At 29.6% G+C, this 20,385-nt stretch overlaps 3 protein-coding genes across 3 annotated transcripts; 1 reads left to right on the top strand and 2 right to left on the bottom strand.

Moving 5' to 3' along the window:
* The first annotated feature begins 7,334 nt into the window (after window positions 1–7,334).
* Window positions 7,335–7,808, top strand: LOC135136990 (protein FAM32A). Its single transcript, XM_064066512.1, has 2 exons — window positions 7,335–7,583; window positions 7,629–7,808. The coding sequence occupies exons 1-2, from the start codon at window positions 7,377–7,379 to the stop codon at window positions 7,749–7,751; spliced, it is 330 nt and encodes a 109-aa protein (XP_063922582.1). The 5' UTR covers window positions 7,335–7,376; the 3' UTR covers window positions 7,752–7,808.
* On the bottom strand, window positions 7,742–9,061 carry LOC135136989 (alpha-1,3/1,6-mannosyltransferase ALG2-like). The gene has a single exon (XM_064066511.1). It carries the CDS (start codon window positions 9,025–9,027, stop codon window positions 7,789–7,791), a length of 1,239 nt encoding a protein of 412 aa, XP_063922581.1. The 5' UTR covers window positions 9,028–9,061; the 3' UTR covers window positions 7,742–7,788.
* Window positions 9,062–18,730: 9,669 nt separating this feature from the next.
* Window positions 18,731–20,385, bottom strand: LOC135136856 (bifunctional heparan sulfate N-deacetylase/N-sulfotransferase-like). Its single transcript, XM_064066301.1, has 3 exons — window positions 20,072–20,385; window positions 19,446–20,024; window positions 18,731–19,397 (listed from the first exon to the last, which is right to left on the bottom strand). Exons 2-3 carry the CDS (start codon window positions 20,018–20,020, stop codon window positions 19,292–19,294), a joined length of 681 nt encoding a protein of 226 aa, XP_063922371.1. The 5' UTR covers window positions 20,021–20,024; window positions 20,072–20,385; the 3' UTR covers window positions 18,731–19,291.

The raw sequence follows: 20,385 nt of genomic DNA, 5'->3' as shown, positions 1-20,385 counted from the left end.
AAAATCCGAAAACTGAAATATCCAAAAACTGAGAACCTAAAAAGTCAAAAAATTGAGCAATTGAAAAATCCATAAGGTGAAGTCGAAACCTTTAAAAATAGAAAAATTGAAAGATCAAAAATCTGAAAAATCAAAAAATTAAATAATTGAAGAACAGAAAAATCGAAACACTCGAAGGTCAAGAAATGGGAAAATCAAAACATCGATTAATTGAAAAATCTAAAAATTGAGAATTTATAAATGTCAAATTTGAAAAATTAAAAAATCGAAAATTTGACAAAATTACAATTGAAAAACAGAAAATCTAAAACCGGGTAGTCGAAAAATCAAAAGATTGAGAAATGGAAACATTCGAAAACTTGAAAAATTGAAATATCGCAGAACTGAAATGAAAAATCGAGAAATCGAAAAATTTAAAATTTTAAAAATTAAAAAATCTAAAATTTAAAAATTGAAAAATCGAAAAAGTAAAAAAGTCGACACATCGAAAAATCCAGGAGTCAAAAATCGAAAAGTAGAAGAATCAAAATATTGAAAAATCCCAAAACTGAGATATCGACAAACTGAAAAATGAAAGAAAAACTGAAAAATGGGAAAACCTGAAAAATCCGAAAACTGAAATATCCAAAATCTGAGAACCTAAAAAGTCAAAAAATTGAGCAATTGAAAAATCCATAAGGTGAAGTCGAAACCTTTAAAAATCTGAAAAATCAAAAAATTAAATAATTGAAGAACAGAAAAATCGAAACACTCGAAGGTCGAGAAATGGGAAAATCAAAACATCGATTAATTGAAAAATCTAAAAATTGAGAATTTATAAAAGTCAGATTTGAAAAATTAAAAAATCGAAAATTTGACAAAATTACAATTGAAAAACACAAAATCTAAAACCGAGTAGTCGAAAAATCAAAAGATTAAGAAATGGAAACCTTCGAAACATTCGAAAACTTGAAAAATTGAAATATCGCAGAACTGAAATGAAAAATCGTAAAATCGAGAAATCTAAAACTTTATAAATTAAAAAATCGAAAATTTAAAAATAGAAAAATAGAAAAATCGAAAAGGTAAAAAAGTCGACACATCGAAAAATCCAGGAGTCAAAAATCGAAAAGTCGAAGAATCAAAATATTGAAAAATGGGAAAACCTGAAAAATCCGAAAACTGAAATATCCAAAAACTGAGAACCTAAAAAGTCAAAAAATTGAGCAATTGAAAAATCCATAAGGTGAAGTCGAAACTTTTAAAAATCGAAAAGTTGAAAGATCAAAAATCTGAAAAATCAAAAAATTAAATAATTGAAGAACAGAAAAATCGAAACACTCGAAGGTCAAGAAATGGGAAAATCAAAACATCGATTAATTGAAAAATCTAAAAATTGAGAATTTATAAAAGTCAAATTTGAAAAATTAAAAAATCGAAAATTTAAAAATAGAAAAATTGAAAAATCGAAAAAGTAAAAAAGTCGACACATCGAAAAATCCAGGAGTCAAAAATCGAAAAGTAGAAGAATCAAAATATAGAAAAATCCCAAAACTGAGATATCGAAAAACTGAAAAATGAAAGAAAAACTGAAAAATGGGAAAACCTGAAAAATCCGAAAACTGAAATATCCAAAAACTGAGAACCTAAAAAGTCAAAAAATTGAGCAATTGAAAAATCCATAAGGTGAAGTCGAAACCTTTAAAAATAGAAAAATTGAAAGATCAAAAATCTGAAAAATCAAAAAATTAAATAATTGAAGAACAGAAAAATCGAAACACTCGAAGGTCGAGAAATGGGAAAATCAAAACATCGATTAATTGAAAAATCTAAAAATTGAGAATTTAGAAAAGTCAAATTTGAAAAATTAAAAAATCGAAAATTTGACAAAATTACAATTGAAAAACAGAAAATATAAAACCGGGTAGTCGAAAAATCAAAAGATTAAGAAATGGAAACATTCGAAACATTCGAAAACTTGAAAAATTGAAATATCGCAGAACTGAAATGAAAAATCGTAAAATCGAGAAATCTAAAACTTTAAAAACTAAAAAATCGAAAATTTAAAAATAGAAAAATTGAAAAATCGAAAAAGTAAAAAAGTCGACACATCAAAAAATCCAGGAGTCAAAAATCGAAAAGTAGAAGAATCAAAATATTGAAAAATCCCAAAACTGAGATATCAACAAACTGAAAAATGGGAAAACCTGAAAATCCGAAAACTGAAATATCCAAAAACTGAGAACCTAAAAAGTAAAAAAATTGAGCAATTGAAAAATCCATAAGGTGAAGTCGAAACCTTTAAAAATCGAAAAATTGAAAGATCAAAAATCTGAAAAATCAAAAAATTAAATAATTGAAGAACAGAAAAATCGAAACACTCGAAGGTCGAGAAATGGGAAAATCAAAACATCGATTAATTGAAAAATCTAAAAATTGAGAATTTATAAAAGTCAAATTTGAAAAATTAAAAAATCGAAAATTTGACAAAATTACAATTGAAGAACAGAAAATCTAAAACCGGGTAGTCAAAAAATCAAAAGATTAAGAAATGGAAACATTCGAAAACTTGAAAAATTGAAATATCGCAGAACTGAAATGAAAAATCGAGAAATCGAAAAATTTAAAACTTTAAAAATTAAAAAATCTAAAATTTAAAAATCCAAAAATTGAAAAATCGAAAAAGTAAAAAAATCGACACATCGAAAAATCCAGGAGTCAAAAATCGAAAAGTCGAAGAATCAAAATATTGAAAAATCCCAAAACTGAGATATCGACAAACTGAAAAATGAAAGAAAAACTGAAAAATGGGAAAACCTGAAAAATCCGAAAACTGAAATATCCAAAAACTGAGAACCTAAAAAGTCAAAAAATTGAGCAATTGAAAAATCCATAAGGTGAAGTCGAAACCTTTAAAAATCGAAAAATTGAAAGATCAAAAATCTGAAAAATCAAAAAATTAAATAATTGAAAAACAGAAAAATCGAAACACTCGAAGGTCAAGAAATGGGAAAATCAAAACATCGCTTAATTGAAATATCTAAAAATTGAGAATTTATAAAACTCAAATTTGAAAAATTAAAAAATCGAAAATTTGACAAAATTACAATTGAAAAACAGAAAATCTAAAACCGGGTAGTCGAAAAATCAAAAGATTAAGAAATGGAAACATTCGAAAACTTGAAAAATTGAAAAAGTAAAAAAAATCGACACATCGAAAAATCCAGGAGTCAAAAATCGAAAAGTAGAAGAATCAAAATATTGAAAAATCCCAAAACTGAGATATCGAAAAACTGAAAAATGAAAGAAAAACTGAAAAATCCGAAAACTGAAATATCCAAAAACTGAGAACCTAAAAAGTAAAAAAATTGAGCAATTGAAAAATCCATAAGGTGAAGTCGAAACCTTTAAAAATCGAAAAATTGAAAGATCAAAAATCTGAAAAATCAAAAAATTAAATAATTGAAGAACAGAAAAATCGAAACACTCGAATGTCAAGAAATGGGAAAATCAAAACATCGATTAATTGAAAAATCGAAAATTTGAAAAAACGACAATTGAAAAACAGAAAATCTAAAACCGGAAAGTCGAAAAATCGAAAGATTAAGAAATCGAAACATTTGAAAAATTGAAATATGGAAGAGCTATAATGAAAAATCGAGAAATAGAAAAATCTAAAATTTGAAATATTGAAAAATTAAAATACAAAAAAATTGAGAAATCTAAAATTTAAAAATCGAAAATTTGACAAAATTACAATTGAAAAACAGAAAATCTAAAACCGGGTAGTCGAAAAATCAAAAGATTAAGAAATGGAAACCTTCGAAACATTCGAAAACTTGAAAAATTGAAATATCGCAGAACTGAAATGAAAAATCGTAAAATCGAGAAATCTAAAACCTTAAAAATTAAAAAATCGAAAATTTAAAAATCGAAAAATTGAAAATTCGAAAAAGTAAAAAAATCGACACATCGAAAAATCCAGGAGTCAAAAATCGAAAAGTCGAAGAATCAAAATATTGAAAAATCCCAAAACTGAGATATCGAAAAACTGAAAAATGAAAGAAAAACTGAAAAATGGGAAAACTTGAAAAATCCGAAAACTGAAATGTCCAAAAACTGAGAACCTAAAAAGTCAAAAAATTGAGCAATTGAAAAATCCATAAGGTGAAGTCGAAACCTTTAAAAATCGAAAAATTGAAAGATCAAAAATCTGAAAAATCAAAAAATTAAATAATTGAAGAACAGAAAAATCGAAACACTCGAAGGTCAAGAAATGGGAAAATCAAAACATCGATTAATTGAAAAATCTAAAAATTGAGAATTTATAAATGTCAAATTTGAAAAATTAAAAAATCGAAAATTTGACAAAATTACAATTGAAAAACAGAAAATCTAAAACCGGGTAGTCGAAAAATCGAAAGATTAAGAAATGGAAACATTCGAAAACTTGAAAAATTGAAATATCGCAGAACTGAAATGAAAAATCGAGAAATCGAAAAATTTAAAACTTTAAAAATTAAAAAATCTAAAATTTAAAAATCGAAAAATCGAAAAATCGAAAAAGTAAAAAAATCGACTCATCGAAAAATCCAGGAGTCAAAAATCGAAAAGTCGAAGAATCAAAATATTGAAAAATCCCAAAACTGAGATATCGAAAAACTGAAAAATGAAAGAAAAACTGAAAAATGGGAAAACCTGAAAAATCCGAAAACTGAAATATCCAAAAACTGAGAACCTAAAAAGTAAAAAAATTGAGCAATTGAAAAATCCATAAGGTGAAGTCGAAACCTTTAAAAATCGAAAAATTGAAAGATCAAAAATCTGAAAAATCAAAAAATTAAATAATTGAAGAACAGAAAAATCGAAACATTCGAAGGTCAAGAAATGGGAAAATCAAAACATCGATTAATTGAAAAATCTAAAAATTGAGAATTTATAAATGTCAAATTTGAAAAATTAAAAAATCGAAAATTTGACAAAATTACAATTGAAAAACAGAAAATCTAAAACCGGGTAGTCGAAAAATCAAAAGATTAAGAAATGGAAACATTCGAAAACTTGAAAAATTGAAATATCGCAGAACTGAAATGAAAAATCGAGAAATCGAAAAATTTAAAACTTTAAAAATTAAAAAATCGAAAATTTAAAAATTGAAAAATCGAAAAAGTAAAAAAGTCGATACATCGAAAAATCCAGGAGTCAAAAATCGAAAAGTAGAAGAATCAAAATATTGAAAAATCCCAAAACTGAGATATCGACAAACTGAAAAATGAAAGAAAAACTGAAAAATGGGAAAACCTGAAAAATCCGAAAACTGAAATATCGAAAAACTGAGAACCTAAAAAAATAAAAAATTGAGCAATTGAAAAATCCATAAGGTGAAGTCGAAACCTTTAAAAATAGAAAAATTGAAAGATCAAAAATCTGAAAAATCAAAAAATTAAATAATTGAAGAACAGAAAAATCGAAACACTCGAAGGTCAAGAAATGGGAAAATCAAAACATCGATTAATTGAAAAATCTAAAAATTGAGAGTTTATAAAAGTCAAATTTGAAAAATTAAAAAATCGAAAATTTGACAAAATTACAATTGAAAACACAAAATCTAAAACCGGGTAGTCGAAAAATCAAAAGATTAAGAAATGGGAACATTCGAAAACTTGAAAAATTGAAATATCGCAGAACTGAAATGAAAAATCGTAAAATCGAGAAATCTAAAACTTTAAAAATTAAAAAATCGAAAATTCAAAAATAGAAAAATTGAACAATCGAAAAAGTAAAAAAGTCGACACATCGAAAAATCCAGGAGTCAAAAATCGAAAAGTAGAAGAATCAAAATATTGAAAAATCCCAAAACTGAGATATCGAAAAACTGAAAAATGAAAGAAAAACTGAAAAATGGGAAAACCTGAAAAATCCGAAAACTGAAATGTCCAAAAACTGAGAACCTAAAAAGTCAAAAAATTGAGCAATCGAAAAATCCATAAAGTGAAGTCGAAACCTTAAAAAATCGAAAAATTGAAAGATCAAAAACCTGAAAAATCAAAATATTAAAGATTTGAAGAACCGGAAAATCGAAACACTCGAATGTCAAGAAATGGGAAAATCAAAACATCGATTAATTGAAAAATCGAAAATTTGAAAAAACGACAATTGAAAAACAGAAAATCTAAAACCGGAAAGTCGAAAAATCGAAAGATTAAGAAATCGAAACATTTGAAAAATTGAAATATAGAAGAGCTAAAATGAAAAATCGAGAAATAGAAAAATCCAAAATTTTAAATATTGAAAAATTAAAATACAAGAAAATTGAGAAATCTAAAATTTAAAAATCGAAAACGTAAAAGTCGACACATCGAAAAATCCAGAAGTCAAAAATGGAAAAGTCGAAGAACAGAAATATTGAAAAATCCCAAAACTGAAATATCGAAAAACTGAAAAATGAAAGAAAAACTGACGAATCGAGAAACTGAAAAATCAAAAATCTGCAAAATCGTAAGATCGAAAAACTGAGAAATTAAAAAATTGAAAAATTGAGAAATCGAAAAATCAAAAAAGTGAAGTTGAAAAATCGAAACCTGAAAAAAATTGAAAAATTGAAAAACCAAAAAACCTGACAAATCAATTAATCGAAAAATCGACAAATAAAGAGTTTATAAAAGTCAAAAATTGAAAAATCGAAATTTTTAAAAATCGTAAAATTGAAGAGAAAAACTGAAAACCAAGAAATTAAAAATTAAATAATAAATAGGAGTAAACTGAAAAGTCCCCAAACTAAAATTTCGGAAAACTGAGAATTGAGCAAGAAATTATGGTCGAAACCGGCTAGGATGCGTATCAGATCACGGACCATGGCTTATAAATCAAATCGTTTCCGAACGCTTAGAGTCGACATTGGCCTGAGTGCGCTCTGGTCTGTAGATCAAACAAGTTCTCAGTCGACGAACTGTAATTCGTGTGACCTGAATTAGAGTGAAGGAAACAGTAAGCAGCTTGTAAAATTCTGGTAATTTTAGTGTCAATTTGTCGAAACTAAAACGCGTCCTTAAAAATATTATTACATTTTTTCTAGTTAATTTTATTCCTGGTTAGAAACGAACACTATTGCCAACGTAAGTCGAGGAGTCCTCAACCGTCATTTAATTTAAACTATGACGCTTCTCTATGTTCTCTGGTATTACTTGTGTTATTAAACCAGTTTGTTACAATTTTGTTTGTATTAATAAATAATAATTCATTGTGGTTGCTAATTTAGACAATCGTTTCTTCTAGTCAAGTTAAAAAAATCGTTTAGGTTAATTTACTAGGTTATTAGTGGGGTAAGTTTTTTTTTTGTATCGTTACGTTGGTGGTCATACGTCACTTGTCACCTGTCAAAACAAAACAAAGTGAAAATGGGCGAGGACGACCCATACGCACAAGTTTGTTCTGGAAAATTACAACTAAAAAACGACGGCATTAAAAAGAAAAAGAAGAAGAAGAAGGACAAGAAGTTGCTCGAACAAGTGACCAAAGCCGTGGAAAGTCAGACCCCGGAAGTCAAATCAGCCGCAAACAAAACCAAAGCGGAAATGGCTTTCGTACAAATGCAGGAAAAAATGGTACGATTTTTAGTAGTTTGACAATCTTTGACAACTTAATTCCAGCAAACTAAGCGCATACTTGAGAAGGCTTCAATGACTCATAAAGAACGGGTGGAAAAATTCAACCAACACTTGGACGGACTCACGGAACACTTCGACATTCCCAAAGTATCGTGGACGAAGTAAAATTGGTTTATTTACGTAGTAACATAGGTTAACATTATTAAATTTGTTTTTTATTGATGCTGTCTATAATCTGTGTCAAGTTTTTGGCGAAACTCTCATTGGAGAATTTTTTTTCCAAGATCTCCTTCCCTTTGAGCCCCATTTCTTTAGTGTCGGTTTTGTATATCTTGTACATGAAGCGCGCCATGCTTTCGGGGGTGGGTTCGCACAAGTACCCCGTGTTGCCATGGTCTACGGTTTCTCGCGGGCCGCCGCTGTTGCACGCAATCACTGGCTTTGACACCGTCATAGCTTCCAGGGGCACAATCCCGAAGTGCTCCTTTGTGGGTGTATAAATCAAGCAGTCACAAGCTATGAGTAGCTCTGTTTTTAAATCGTCGTTGGGGGACTTCAGAAACACAATTTTGTCTTCTAGTTTGCACTCACGAGTGAGGTGTAGGAGCTCGTTTAAGTATGTGGCGTTGATTCGGGATTGGGGGTCGTAGCCCCCGGCTACTATTAAATAAATGCCTTTCCATTCATCCGGTGATGTAATCTGGCGCAACCTGTCCATACCGAGCACCGCGAGCTCCAGTTGTTTCGCCGGATGGAACCGATTAATTGACAGAAAAACGCAGCTCGCGTTTGATGGTAGTTTCGGGACGATTTCGACCATCGGGCGTGGATTTGTCACTTTTTTGACCGCCTCTAGGTACGAATAAGCTACAGTTGGGTACACCACTTGAATCGGTTTGTCGATTTCGGGGAAAGTCTGTCTAAAAACGCTAGCTGTGTATTCACTATTCACCAACACAATATCGGCTTTTTTGGTCGATTTTAGCTCCACCCAGTCGATCGGTTTTCGGTAGATTTTCTTCAAAGTGCCCCCTGGACTGCTAGCTAGGAGATCCGGATGGTGACAGTAATAGATCACTTTTTCTTTGAATAATTTGAGAATTGGTACTGCTACTGGAATTAAGTCCACGAAGTATAAATGCGGTTTTTGTTCACCACGATAAAACAAGGCGTAGACGAAGACTAGGTAAGTCATGCGAATGTAGGCACAGAAGGCTTGGAATCTCCCGAAGACGCTCCTCGGTATCCAGTCGCCGTACACGTACACGGGGAAGTCGCCCCTTTTCAGTTCTTCGAAGGCATGGCTTTTGTCGAAGTGGTTGGTTAAGAAGATGACTTCGTCTCCTTGGCTTGCTAGGGCGCCGGCTACGTCCAAGACCAGCCTTTCGGCGCCCCCGATACCCAGATCGGGGTGAACAAAAGCCACTTTTCTTCGTGGCATGACGAAAGTGAGGTTATGACATAGATTAATATAGATGCGACATACAGGCTGATTTTGCAAAACCACTCTTATTGACATTGGAGTCCTCAAGCGCCAAATTTAAATAGCCGATGCCAATAATGATTATACATATTTCGTTTAACTAAGAATTAATTCTTTATTTGTGTTTTATACTAGCAAAACGTCTTAAACTAAGAATATTGTTGAAATCGTAATACCCAATGGATTTTTTTCGGGAAAATGTTTTGGAAACACTGTTCTATTTTGTATGAATTTTTAAATGTTTTTGTAGTGACAATTTTTGTATGATATTAACAGTGAGAGAAAAAAATGAAAAATTAAAATAATCGAAAATTCGAAAAATGTAGAAATCTAATAATTGAAAAATCGAAATATCGAAAGACTGGAAAATCGAAAAACCGAGAAATCGAAAAATCAAAAGATCAAGAAATCGTGGAGTCGAAAAGTCGAACAATTGAGAGACCGAAATTGGCTAAAATCGAAAATCGAACAGTTAAAAATTGAACAATTTATAAATTGAGAAATTGACAATCAAAATATCGAAAAATCCAAATCCCGATAAATCGACAAATCCAAAAACTTGACAGATTGAAAGATCAAATGAACGAGAAATCGAAAAGTGATGAAGTCGAAAAATCGAAAATTAGAGAAATCGACATCAAAAAGTTAAAAGTTGAAAAGTTGGAAAAGCGGAAAAATAAAAAATTGAAAAACTGATAAATCGAAAACCTGAACAATTAAATCTCGATAAATCGGGAATGAAAAATTAACAAATCGAAAAATTGAAAAACTGAACATCTAAAACCAGGAAGTCGAAAAATCGAAAGATTAAGAAATATTGAAAAATTAAAACATCAAAATTTAAAAATCCAAAAATTGCAAAATCGAAAAAGTAAAAAGGTAGACACATCGAAAAATCCAGAAGTCAAAAATAGAAAAGCCGACGAATTGAAATATTGAAAAATCAAAAAAGTGAAGTTGAAAAATCAAAAGACCTTAAAAAATCGAAAAATTGAAAAATCAAAAACCTGAAAAATCATAAAAAATCTTCAAAACTTTTTTTATTTTACGAAATTTATCTAAATGATGTTTAAGTTTCGAGTTTGAGGCAAATTTTGGCGTTTTCGTATGTATTTTCTTTTTTTTTCGGATTTTAGGTTAATATTTTTGAAATTATCGAAAATTTGAAATATTGCACAAAGTTTCCATTCCTGAAAAATCGAAAGATCGAAAAGTTAAAAATTGAACAATTTATAAATTGAGAAATTGACAATCAAAATGTCGAAAAATCCAAATCTTGATAAATCGGGAAAACAAAAAACTTAAAAACTCGAAAAATTGAGAAATTGAAAGATCCAAAGAACGAGAAATCGAAAAGTGATGAAGTCGAAAAATAGAGAAATCGACAAACAAAAACGAAAAAATGGAAAACTGGAAAAACTGAGAAACCGAAATAGGCCAAAATAAAAAAAAATGATAAATCGAAAAATTGAAAAACAGAACATCTAAAACAGGAAATCGAAAATAGAAAGATTAAGAAATACTGAAAAATGTAAAATTTAAAAATCCAAAAATTGAAAAATCGAAAAAGTAAAAAGGTTGACACATCGAAAAACCCAGAAGTCAAAAATAGTACAGCCGAAGAATTGAAATATTGAAAAATCCTAAAACTGAAAAATCGAAAAATCCAAAAAGGGAAGTCGAAAAATAGAAATCTTAAAAAATCGAAACATTGAAAAATCAAAAACCCGAAAAATCAAAAAATTAAAGAATTGAAGAACAGGAAAATCGAAACACTCGAAAAATCGAAAAATTGAGAGTTTATAAAAGTCAAATTTGAAAAATTAAAAAATCGAAAATTTGACAAAATGACAATCGAAAAACAGAAATCTAAAACCGGGAAGTCGAAAAATCAAAAGATTAAAAAATCTTCAAAACTTGCTTTTTTTATTTTACGAAATTTATCTAAATGAAGTTTAAGTTTCGAGTTTGAGGCAAATTTTGGCGTTTTCGTATGTATTTTCTTTTTTTTTCGGATTTTAGGTTAATATTTTTGAAATTATCGAAAATTTGAAATATTGCACAAAGTTTTCCATTTATCCAAAATATGCATTTTTCTACGGTATTTCGCCTAATTTCCAGTCTACCAGGATTCAGGATTTTTTTAATAATTCGAATTTTAATGGCTGAAAATTTCAAAATTCCTCAAAAATAATTACTGTGCATGAATAAAAATTAAATGTTAAGTTTTAATGTCTTGAATGATTTATACTCTCCCTTTTTTTGTGTAGAGAATCAACGAATTTTATTTATTTTGGAATTCGAAATTTTGGATTTTTTAGCGTCTCACGATTTACAGATTTGAAGTTAATATTTTTGATAAAATTACCGAGAATTTAAACTGCAGTAAGACGAAAATTTTCATTTTTGCCCAAAACATGCAGTTTTTCTAAAAAATATGAATGAATGAAATATTGAAAATTCGAAAAATTGAAAAATGAAAAACCTGAAAAATCAAAAAATTAGAGAATTGAAGAACAGGAAAATCGAAACACTCGAAGGTCGAGAAATGGGAAAATCAAAACATCGATTAATTGAAAAATCGAAAAATTGAAAGTTTATAAAAGTCAAATTTGAAAAATTAAAAAATCGAAAATTTGACAAAATGACAATTGAAAAACAGAAAATCCAAAACGGGGAAGTCGAAAAATCAAAAGATTAAGAAATCGAAACCTTTGAAAAATTCGAAAACTTGAAAAATTCAAATATCGAAGAAGTGAACTGTTCAAATCGAGAAATCGAAAATCGATTATTTAATTTTAAAAATTAAAAAATCTAAAATTTGAAAAAATCGAAAAGGAAAAATAATCGACACATTTTCGAAAAATCCAGGACTCAAAAATCGAAAAGTCGAAAAACTGAAAAATGAGAGAGAAACTGAAAAATGGAAAACCCGAAAAATCCAAAAACTGAGAACCTAAAAAGTCGACAAATTGAGCAATCGAAAAATCCAAAAAGTGAAGTAGAAAAACCGAAACCTTAAAAAACTAAAAAATGAAAAATCGAAAAATTAGAGAATTGAAGAACAGGAATATCGAAACCCTCGAAAGTCAAGAAATGGGAAAATGAAAACATCGATTAATTGTAAAATCGAAAAATTGACAGTTTATAAATTTGAAAAATCGAAAATTTAAAAAAACGACAATTGAAAAACAGAAAATCTAAAACCAGGAAGTCGAAAAATCGATAGGTTAAGAAATCAAAACATTTGAAAAATTCGAAAACATGAAAAACGGAAATATCGAAGAACTGGAATGAAAAATCGAGAAATCGAAAATTTTAAATATTGAAAAATTAAAATAGCAAAAAACTGAGAAATCTAAAATTTAAAAAAGTAAAAAGTCGACACATCGAAAAATCCAGAAGTCAAAAAAGTCGAGTAACAGAAATATTGAAAAATCCCAAAACTGAAATATTGAAAAACTGAAAAATGAAAGAAAAACTGACGAATCGAAAAATTGAAAAAACCCAAAACCGAAATTTCCGAAAGCTGAGAATCCAAAGAATCGAAAAATAAAAAAAGTGAAGTCAAAATATCGAAACCTTAAAAAAATCGAAAAATTGAAAAATCAAAAACCTGCAACATCGTAAGATCGAAAAATTGAATAACAACTAAACTGAAAAATCCCAAAACTGAAATGTCCAAAAACTGAGAAATTAAAAAATTGAAAAATTGAGAAATCGAAAACCTGAACAATCAAATCTCGATAAATCGGGAATGAAAAATTAACAAATCGAAAAATTGAAAAACAGAACATCTAAAGGAAGAAGTCGAAAAATCGAAAGATTATGAAATAATGAAAAATTAAAACATCAAAAGATTGAAAAATCTAAAATTTAAAAATCCAAAAATTGAAAAATCGAATAAGTAAAAAGGTAAACACATCGAAAAATCCAGAAGTCAAAAATAGAAAAGCCGAAGAATTGAAACATTGAAAATTCCTAAAACTGAAATATCTAAAAACTGAAAAATCGAAAAACCAAAAAAGTGAAGTCGAAAAATCAAAAGACCCTAAAAAATCGAAAAATTGAAAAATCAAAAACCTGAAAAATCATAAAAAATCTTCAAAACTTTTTTTATTTTACGAAATTTATCTAAATGATGTTTAAGTTTCGAGTTTGAGGCAAATTTTGGCGTTTTCGTATGTATTTTCTTTTTTTTCGGATTTTAGGTTAATATTTTTGAAATTATCGAAAATTTGAAATATTGCACAAAGTTTTCCATTTATCCAAAATATGCATTTTTCTACGGTATTTCGCCTAATTTCCAGTCTACCAGGATTCAGGATTTTTTTAATAATTCGAATTTTAATGGCTGAAAATTTCAAAATTCCTCAAAAATAATTACTGTGCATGAATAAAAAATTAAATGTTAAGTTTTAATGTCTTGAATGATTTATACTCTCCCTTTTTTTGTGTAGAGAATCAACGAATTTTATTTATTTTGGAATTCGAAATTTTGGATTTCTTAGCGTCTCACGATTTACAGATTTGAAGTTCATATTTTTGATAAAATTACCGAGAATTTAAACTGCAGTAAGACGAAAATTTTCATTTTTGCCCAAAACATGCAGTTTTTCTAAAAAATATGAATGAATGAAATATTGAAAAATCAAAAAATTGGAGAATTGAAGAACAGGAAAATCGAAACACTCGAAGGTCGAGAAATGGGAAAATCAAAACATCGATTAATTGAAAAATCGAAAATTTGACAAAATGACAATTGAAAAACGGAAAATCCAAAACGGGGAAGTCGAAAAATCAAAAGATTAAGAAATCGAAACCTTTGAAAAGTTCGAAAACTTGAAAAATTCAAATATCGAAGAAGTGAACTGAAAAATCGAGAAATCGAAAATCGATTTTTTAATTTTAAAAATTAAAAAATTTAAAATTTGAAAAAATCGAAAAAGTAAAATAATCGACACATTTTCGAAAAATCCAGGACTCAAAAATCGAAAAGTCGAAAAACTGAAAAATGAGAGAGAAACTGAAAAATGGAAAACCCGAAAAATCCAAAAACTGAGAACCTAAAAAGTCGACAAATTAAGCAATCGAAAAATCCAAAAAGTGAAGTAGAAAAACCGATACCTTAAAAAAACTAAAAAATGAAAAATCGAAAAATTAAAGAATTGAAGAACAGGAATATCGAAACCCTCGAAAGTCAAGTAATGGGAAAATGAAAACATCGATTAATTGTAAAATCGAAAAATTGACAGTTTATAAATTTGAAAAATCGAAAATTTAAAAAAACGACAATTGAAAAACAGAAAATCTAAAACCAGGAAGTCGAAAAATCGATAGGTTAAGAAATCAAAACATTTGAAAAATTCGAAAACATGAAAAACGGAAATATCGAAGAACTGGAATGAAAAATCGAGAAATCGAAAATTTTAAATATTGAAAAATAAAAATAGCAAAATACTGAGAAATCTAAAATTTAAAAAAGTAAAAAGTCGACACATCGAAAAATCCAGAAGTCAAAAAAGTCGAGGAACAGAAATATTGAAAAATCCCAAAACTGGAATATTGAAAAACTGAAAAATGAAAGAAAAACTGACGAATCGAAAAATTGAAAAATCCCAAAACCGAAATATCCAAAAGCTGAGAATCCAAAGAATCGAAAAATCAAAAAAGTGAAGTCAAAATATCGAAACCTTAAAAAAATCGAAAAATTGAAAAATCAAAAACCTGCAAAATCGTAAGATCGAAAAATTGAATAACAACTAAACTGAAAAATCCCAAAACTGAAATGTCCAAAAACTGAGAAATTAAAAAATTGAAAAATTGAGAAATCGAAAAATCAAAAAAGTGAAGTTGAAAAATCGAAACCTGAAAAAATTGAAAAACAAAAAAACCTGAAGAATCAATTTAAAAATCGACAAATAAAGAGTTTATAAAAGTCAAATTTGAAAAATTAAAAAATCGAAAATTTGACAAAATGACAATTGAAAAACAGAAAATCCAAAACGGGGAAGTGGAAAAATCAAAAGATTAAGAAATCGAAACCTTTGAAAAATTCGAAAACTTGAAAAATTCAAATATCGAAGAAGTGAACTGAAAAATCGAGAAATCGAAAATCGATTTTTTAATTTTAAAAATTAAAAAATCTAAAATTTGAAAAAATTGAAAAAGTAAAATAATCGAAACATTTCGAAAAATCCAGGACTCAAAAATCGAAAAGTCGAAAGACTGAAAAATGAGAGAGAAACTGAAAAATGGAAAACCCGAAAAATCCAAAAAGTGAAGTAGAAAAACCGAAACCTTAAAAAAACTAAAAAATGAAAAATCGAAAAATTAAAGAATTGAAGAACAGGAATATCGAAACCCTCGAAAGTCAAGAAATGGGAAAATGAAAACATCGATTAATTGTAAAATCGAAAAATTGACAGTTTATAAATTTGAAAAATCGAAAATTTAAAAAAACGACAATTGAAAAACAGAAAATCTAAAACCAGGAAGTCGAAAAATCGATAGGTTAAGAAATCAAAACATTTGAAAAATTCGAAAACATGAAAAACGGAAATATCGAAAAACTGGAATGAAAAATCGAGAAATCGAAAATTTTAAATATTGAAAAATTAAAATAGCAAAAAACTGAGATCTAAAATTTAAAAATCGAAAAAGTAAAAAGTCGACACATCGAAAAATCCAGAAGTCAAAAAAGTCGAGGAACAGAAATATTGAAAAATCCCAAAACTGAAATATTGAAAATCTGAAAAATTAAAGAAAAACTGACGAATCGAAAAATTGAAAAATCCCAAAACCGAAATATCCAAAAGCTGAGAATCCAAAGAATCGAAAAATCAAAAAAGTGAAAAAATATCGAAACCTTAAAAAAATCGAAAAATTAAAAACCTGCAAAATCGTAAGATCGAAAAATTGAATAACAACTAAACTGAAAAATCCCAAAACTGAAATGTCCAAAAACTGAGAAATTAAAAAATTGAAAAATTGAGAAATCGAAAACCTGAACAATCAAATCTCGATAAATCGGGAATGAAAAATTAACAAATCGAAAAATTGTAAAACAGAACATCTAAAACCAGGAAGTCGAAAAATCGAAAGATTAAGAAATACTGAAAAATTAAAACATCAAAAGATTGAAAAATCTAAAATTTAAAAATCCAAAAATAGAAAAGCCGAAGAACTGAAATATTGAAAAATCCTAAAACTGAAATATCTAAAAACTGAAAAATCGAAAAACCAAAAAAGTGAAGTCCAAAAATCAAAAGACCTTAAAAAATCGAAAAATTGAAAAATCAAAAGCCTGAAAAATCATAAAAAATCTTCAAAACTTTTTTTATTTTACGAAATTTATCTAAATGAAGTTTCGAGTTTGAGGCAAATTTGGGCGTTTTCTATGTATTTTCTTTTTTTTCGGATTTTAGGTTAATATTTTTGAAATTATCGAAAATTTGAAATATTGCACAAAGTTTTCCATTTATCCAAAATATGCATTTTTCTACGGTATTTCGCCTAATTTCCAGTCTACCAGGATTCAGGATTTTTTTAATAATTCGAATTTTAATGGCTGAAAATTTCAAAATTCCTCAAAAATAATTACTGTGCATGAATAAAAAATTAAATGTTAAGTTTTAATGTCTTGAATGATTTATACTCTCCCTTTTTTTGTGTAGAGAATCAACGAATTTTATTTATTTTGGAATTCGAAATTTTGGATTTTTTAGCGTCTCACGATTTACAGATTTGAAGTTAATATTTTTGATAAAACTACCGAGAATTTACACTGCAGTAAGACGAAAATTTTCATTTTTGCCCAAAACATGCAGTTTTTCTAAAAAATATGAATGAATGAAATATTGAAAAATCCTAAAACTGAAAAATCGAAAAATTGAAAAATCAAAAACCTGAAAAATAAAAAAATTAGAGAATTGAAGAACAGGAAAATCGAAACATTCGAAGGCGGAGAAATGGGAAAGTCAAAACATGGATTAATTGAAAAATCGAAAAATTGAGAGTTTATAAAAGTCAAATTTGAAAAATTAAAAAATCGAAAATTTGACAAAATGACAATTGAAGAACAGAAAATCCAAAACGGGGAAGTCGAAAAATCAAAAGATTAAGAAATCGAAACCTTTGAAAAATTCGAAAACTTGAAAAATTCAAATATCGAAGAAGTGAACTGAAAAATCGAGAAATCGAAAATCGATTTTTTAATTTTAAAAATTAAAAAATCTAAAATTTGAAAAAATTGAAAAAGTAAAATAATCGACACATTTCGAAAAATCCAGGACTCAAAAATCGAAAAGTCGAAAAACTGAAAAATGAGAGAGAAACTGAAAAATGGAAAACCCGAAAAATCCAAAAAGTGAAGTAGAAAAACCGAAACCTTAAAAAAACTAAAAAATGAAAAATTAAAGAATTGAAGAACAGGAATATCGAAACCCTCGAAAGTCAAGAAATGGGAAAATCAAAACATCGATTAATTGTAAAATCGAAAAATTGACAGTTTATAAATTTGAAAAATCCAAAATTTAAAAAAACGACAACTGAAAAACAGAAAATCTAAAACCGGGAAGTCGAAAAATCGATAGGTTAAGAAATCAAAACATTTGAAAAATTCGAAAACATGAAAAACGGAAATATCGAAGAACTGGAATGAAAAATCGAGAAATCGAAAATTTTAAATATTGAAAAATTAAAATAGCAAAAAACTGAGAAATCTAAAATTTAAAAAGTCAACACATCGAAAAATCCAGAAGTCAAAAAAGTCGAGGAACAGAAATATTGAAAAATCCCCAAACTGAAATATTGAAAAACTGAAAAATGAAAGAAAAATTGACGAATCGAAAAATTGAAAAATCCCAAAACCGAAATATCCAAAAGCTGAGAATCCAAAGAATCGAAAAATCAAAAACCTACAAAATCGTAAGATCGAAAAATTGAATAACAACTAAACTGAAAAATCCCAAAACTGAAATGTCCAAAAACTGAGAAATTAAAAAATTGAAAAATTGAGAAATCGAAAAATTAAAAAAATTAAGTGAAAAATCGAAACCTGAAAAAATTGAATAAACAAAAAACCTGAAGAATCAATTAATTTAAAAATCGACAAATAAAGAGAGAGTCAAAAATTGAAAAATCGAAATATTTAAAAGCCGTAAAATTGTAAAATCCAAAAATTGAATAATAAATAGAAGTAAACTGTAAAATCCCCAAACTAAAATTTCGAAAAACTGAGAATTCGAAAGTTAATCCAGCAAGAAATTATGGTCGAAACCGGTTAGGATGTGTATCAGATTCTTCTACCATGTATCAGATTACGGATCATGGCTAATAAATCAAATCGTTTCCGTACGCTTAGAGTCGACATTGGCTTGAGTGCGCTGTGGTCTGTAGATCAAACGAGTTCGCAGACGACGAACCGTAATTCATGTGACCTGAATTAAAGCGAAGGAAACAGTAAGCAGCTTGTAATATTCTGGTAAATCTAGTGTCAATTTTGAGTCCTCAACAGTCATTTAATTTAAACTATGACGCTTCTCTATGTTCTCTGGTTATGACATGCCTGGAACGACCTTGAGTGTCTCGATGACAGATAAATAAAGCAGCGACCGCGAAAATGTGGGGTCGCTAGCGGTCCCAAAACAAACAACTTAGCGCATATTGATATTTTTATTGTCATTTACGTCTTTTAACAGCTATGCAATATTTACATCAATGTGTGAATCCAAAAATGTTATAAATTACATGCAATATACATCAATCTGATAAAATAGACATGAAGATATCTAACAGTGATGTGTACTCTCCACACTCAATAATGTAATATGTACAAAAAATGGCACGAACATTAGTTATAAATATAAATAAAATATATACACAATTATTACACGAAATTGTCGTCCCGCCGTTATTTGTACACGCGGGACGCATGAAGCTTATAGTACATTCAGTCGATGGATATGCTTAAAGAGGAATTGAATGAAACTAACCTAGCAGGTATACTTCATTTAGAACATCTATTAAGCTCACATAATGGACGTAAGGAAAACTATTGCACGTTCTATCTAAAACACCGTAAACATTCCTACGACACGAAAAGTGGCCAACGCCTCAAAAAATCGTCGTAATTGATTTCAGTTTTAGAATATTGCCTAAATTCAAACGTGATATGTCATTTCAATTTATCAGCGACCGTACTGTCCAGCCACTTTCGTACTTAAGCCGACGAGTCCGACAGGTCCTCCTTCAACCAATTGGAGATGTTCCGCAGCCCTATCCGCTTCATCAGCTTCACCAGCGCCGTGTTGTGGCTCAAATAATACCTATAAATACACCGTACACACTCATAACCGAACCCAAACTCGCTATACCTCTGCAGCAGCTTCAGCGACTTCTCCTCCATGGGCGGGTACTGGCGCCCCTTGCTCCGCCCCAGACACTTGGTGTGGTCCCCGCTCACCACCTGACAGAAAAACCCTTTCTTAGGGTCGAACCTCAGGTGCTCCGAGTAGTTGAAAAAGGGCGTGATCTTCAAGAATTTCTGCAGCTCGTTCATCACTTCCACCGGGTTGCTCTTCAGCTCTTCGCCGTCGATGATGTGCAGCGACTGCGGCGAGAAATACGTCAACCAACGCTCCAGGTGTTGCGCGTACTTCCCCGGGTTAAGGCACCGATTGCGCAGGTCCCGTAGCGGCTTGGGCGCCGTGTCGCTCGCCGTGATCACCTGGTGGAAACTGTAGTTGTTGGCGATGACGTCGCCGTGGGTTTTAGTGTGCTGGTACCAGGAGTAGGCGCGCTTGGCTGGGGAGATGAGGATGGTGATGAGCTTGGCGTGCGGCAGCAGGGCGTGCACCCGCTTGGGGACGAGCTCGCCGTCGAAGTACGTCGCACTCTTCTCGAAGTAGTAGTGGGCTGAGGAGTTGGCGTCGACGGGGAAGAAGTTCATGTACCTGGAGAACGGTTTCAGACACGAAACGCCGAAAGAGCGAGGACTTACCAATCCAATCCCCTGAGGTAGTTGTGGGCGTTGAAAAACTGGATTTCTTCGAACGTATCTGGACTCGGGAGGTTGCTTGCGATCGCTGGGTGCAGAGAAAGGAAGGTGTAGAAAGCCGTGGTGCCAGTCTTCTGTGGTCCGATTACGAGGAATTTCGGGAGAGAGTCGCCAGTTCAATTGGATTATACTGACAGTGGTAGGAATATTGAAAAATAGGTGGATAATTCCTCTTGCTCTCGTCACTGCCATACCATTTATCCTGGGCATATTTATAAATCTGTTCCTTTAGGATCTCTGCTGGGTGCTTTTAAGTT

This window comes from Zophobas morio, unplaced genomic scaffold, assembly GCF_036711695.1.
Source record: "Zophobas morio isolate AGI-343-1 ecotype UQ-CSIRO unplaced genomic scaffold, CSIRO_AGI_Zmor_V1 ptg000028l, whole genome shotgun sequence".
Classification (NCBI taxonomy): Eukaryota; Metazoa; Arthropoda; class Insecta; order Coleoptera; family Tenebrionidae; genus Zophobas; species Zophobas morio.
Note: the sequence above shows the minus strand (reverse complement) of the source record. Positions and strands in the feature narration are given on the sequence as shown.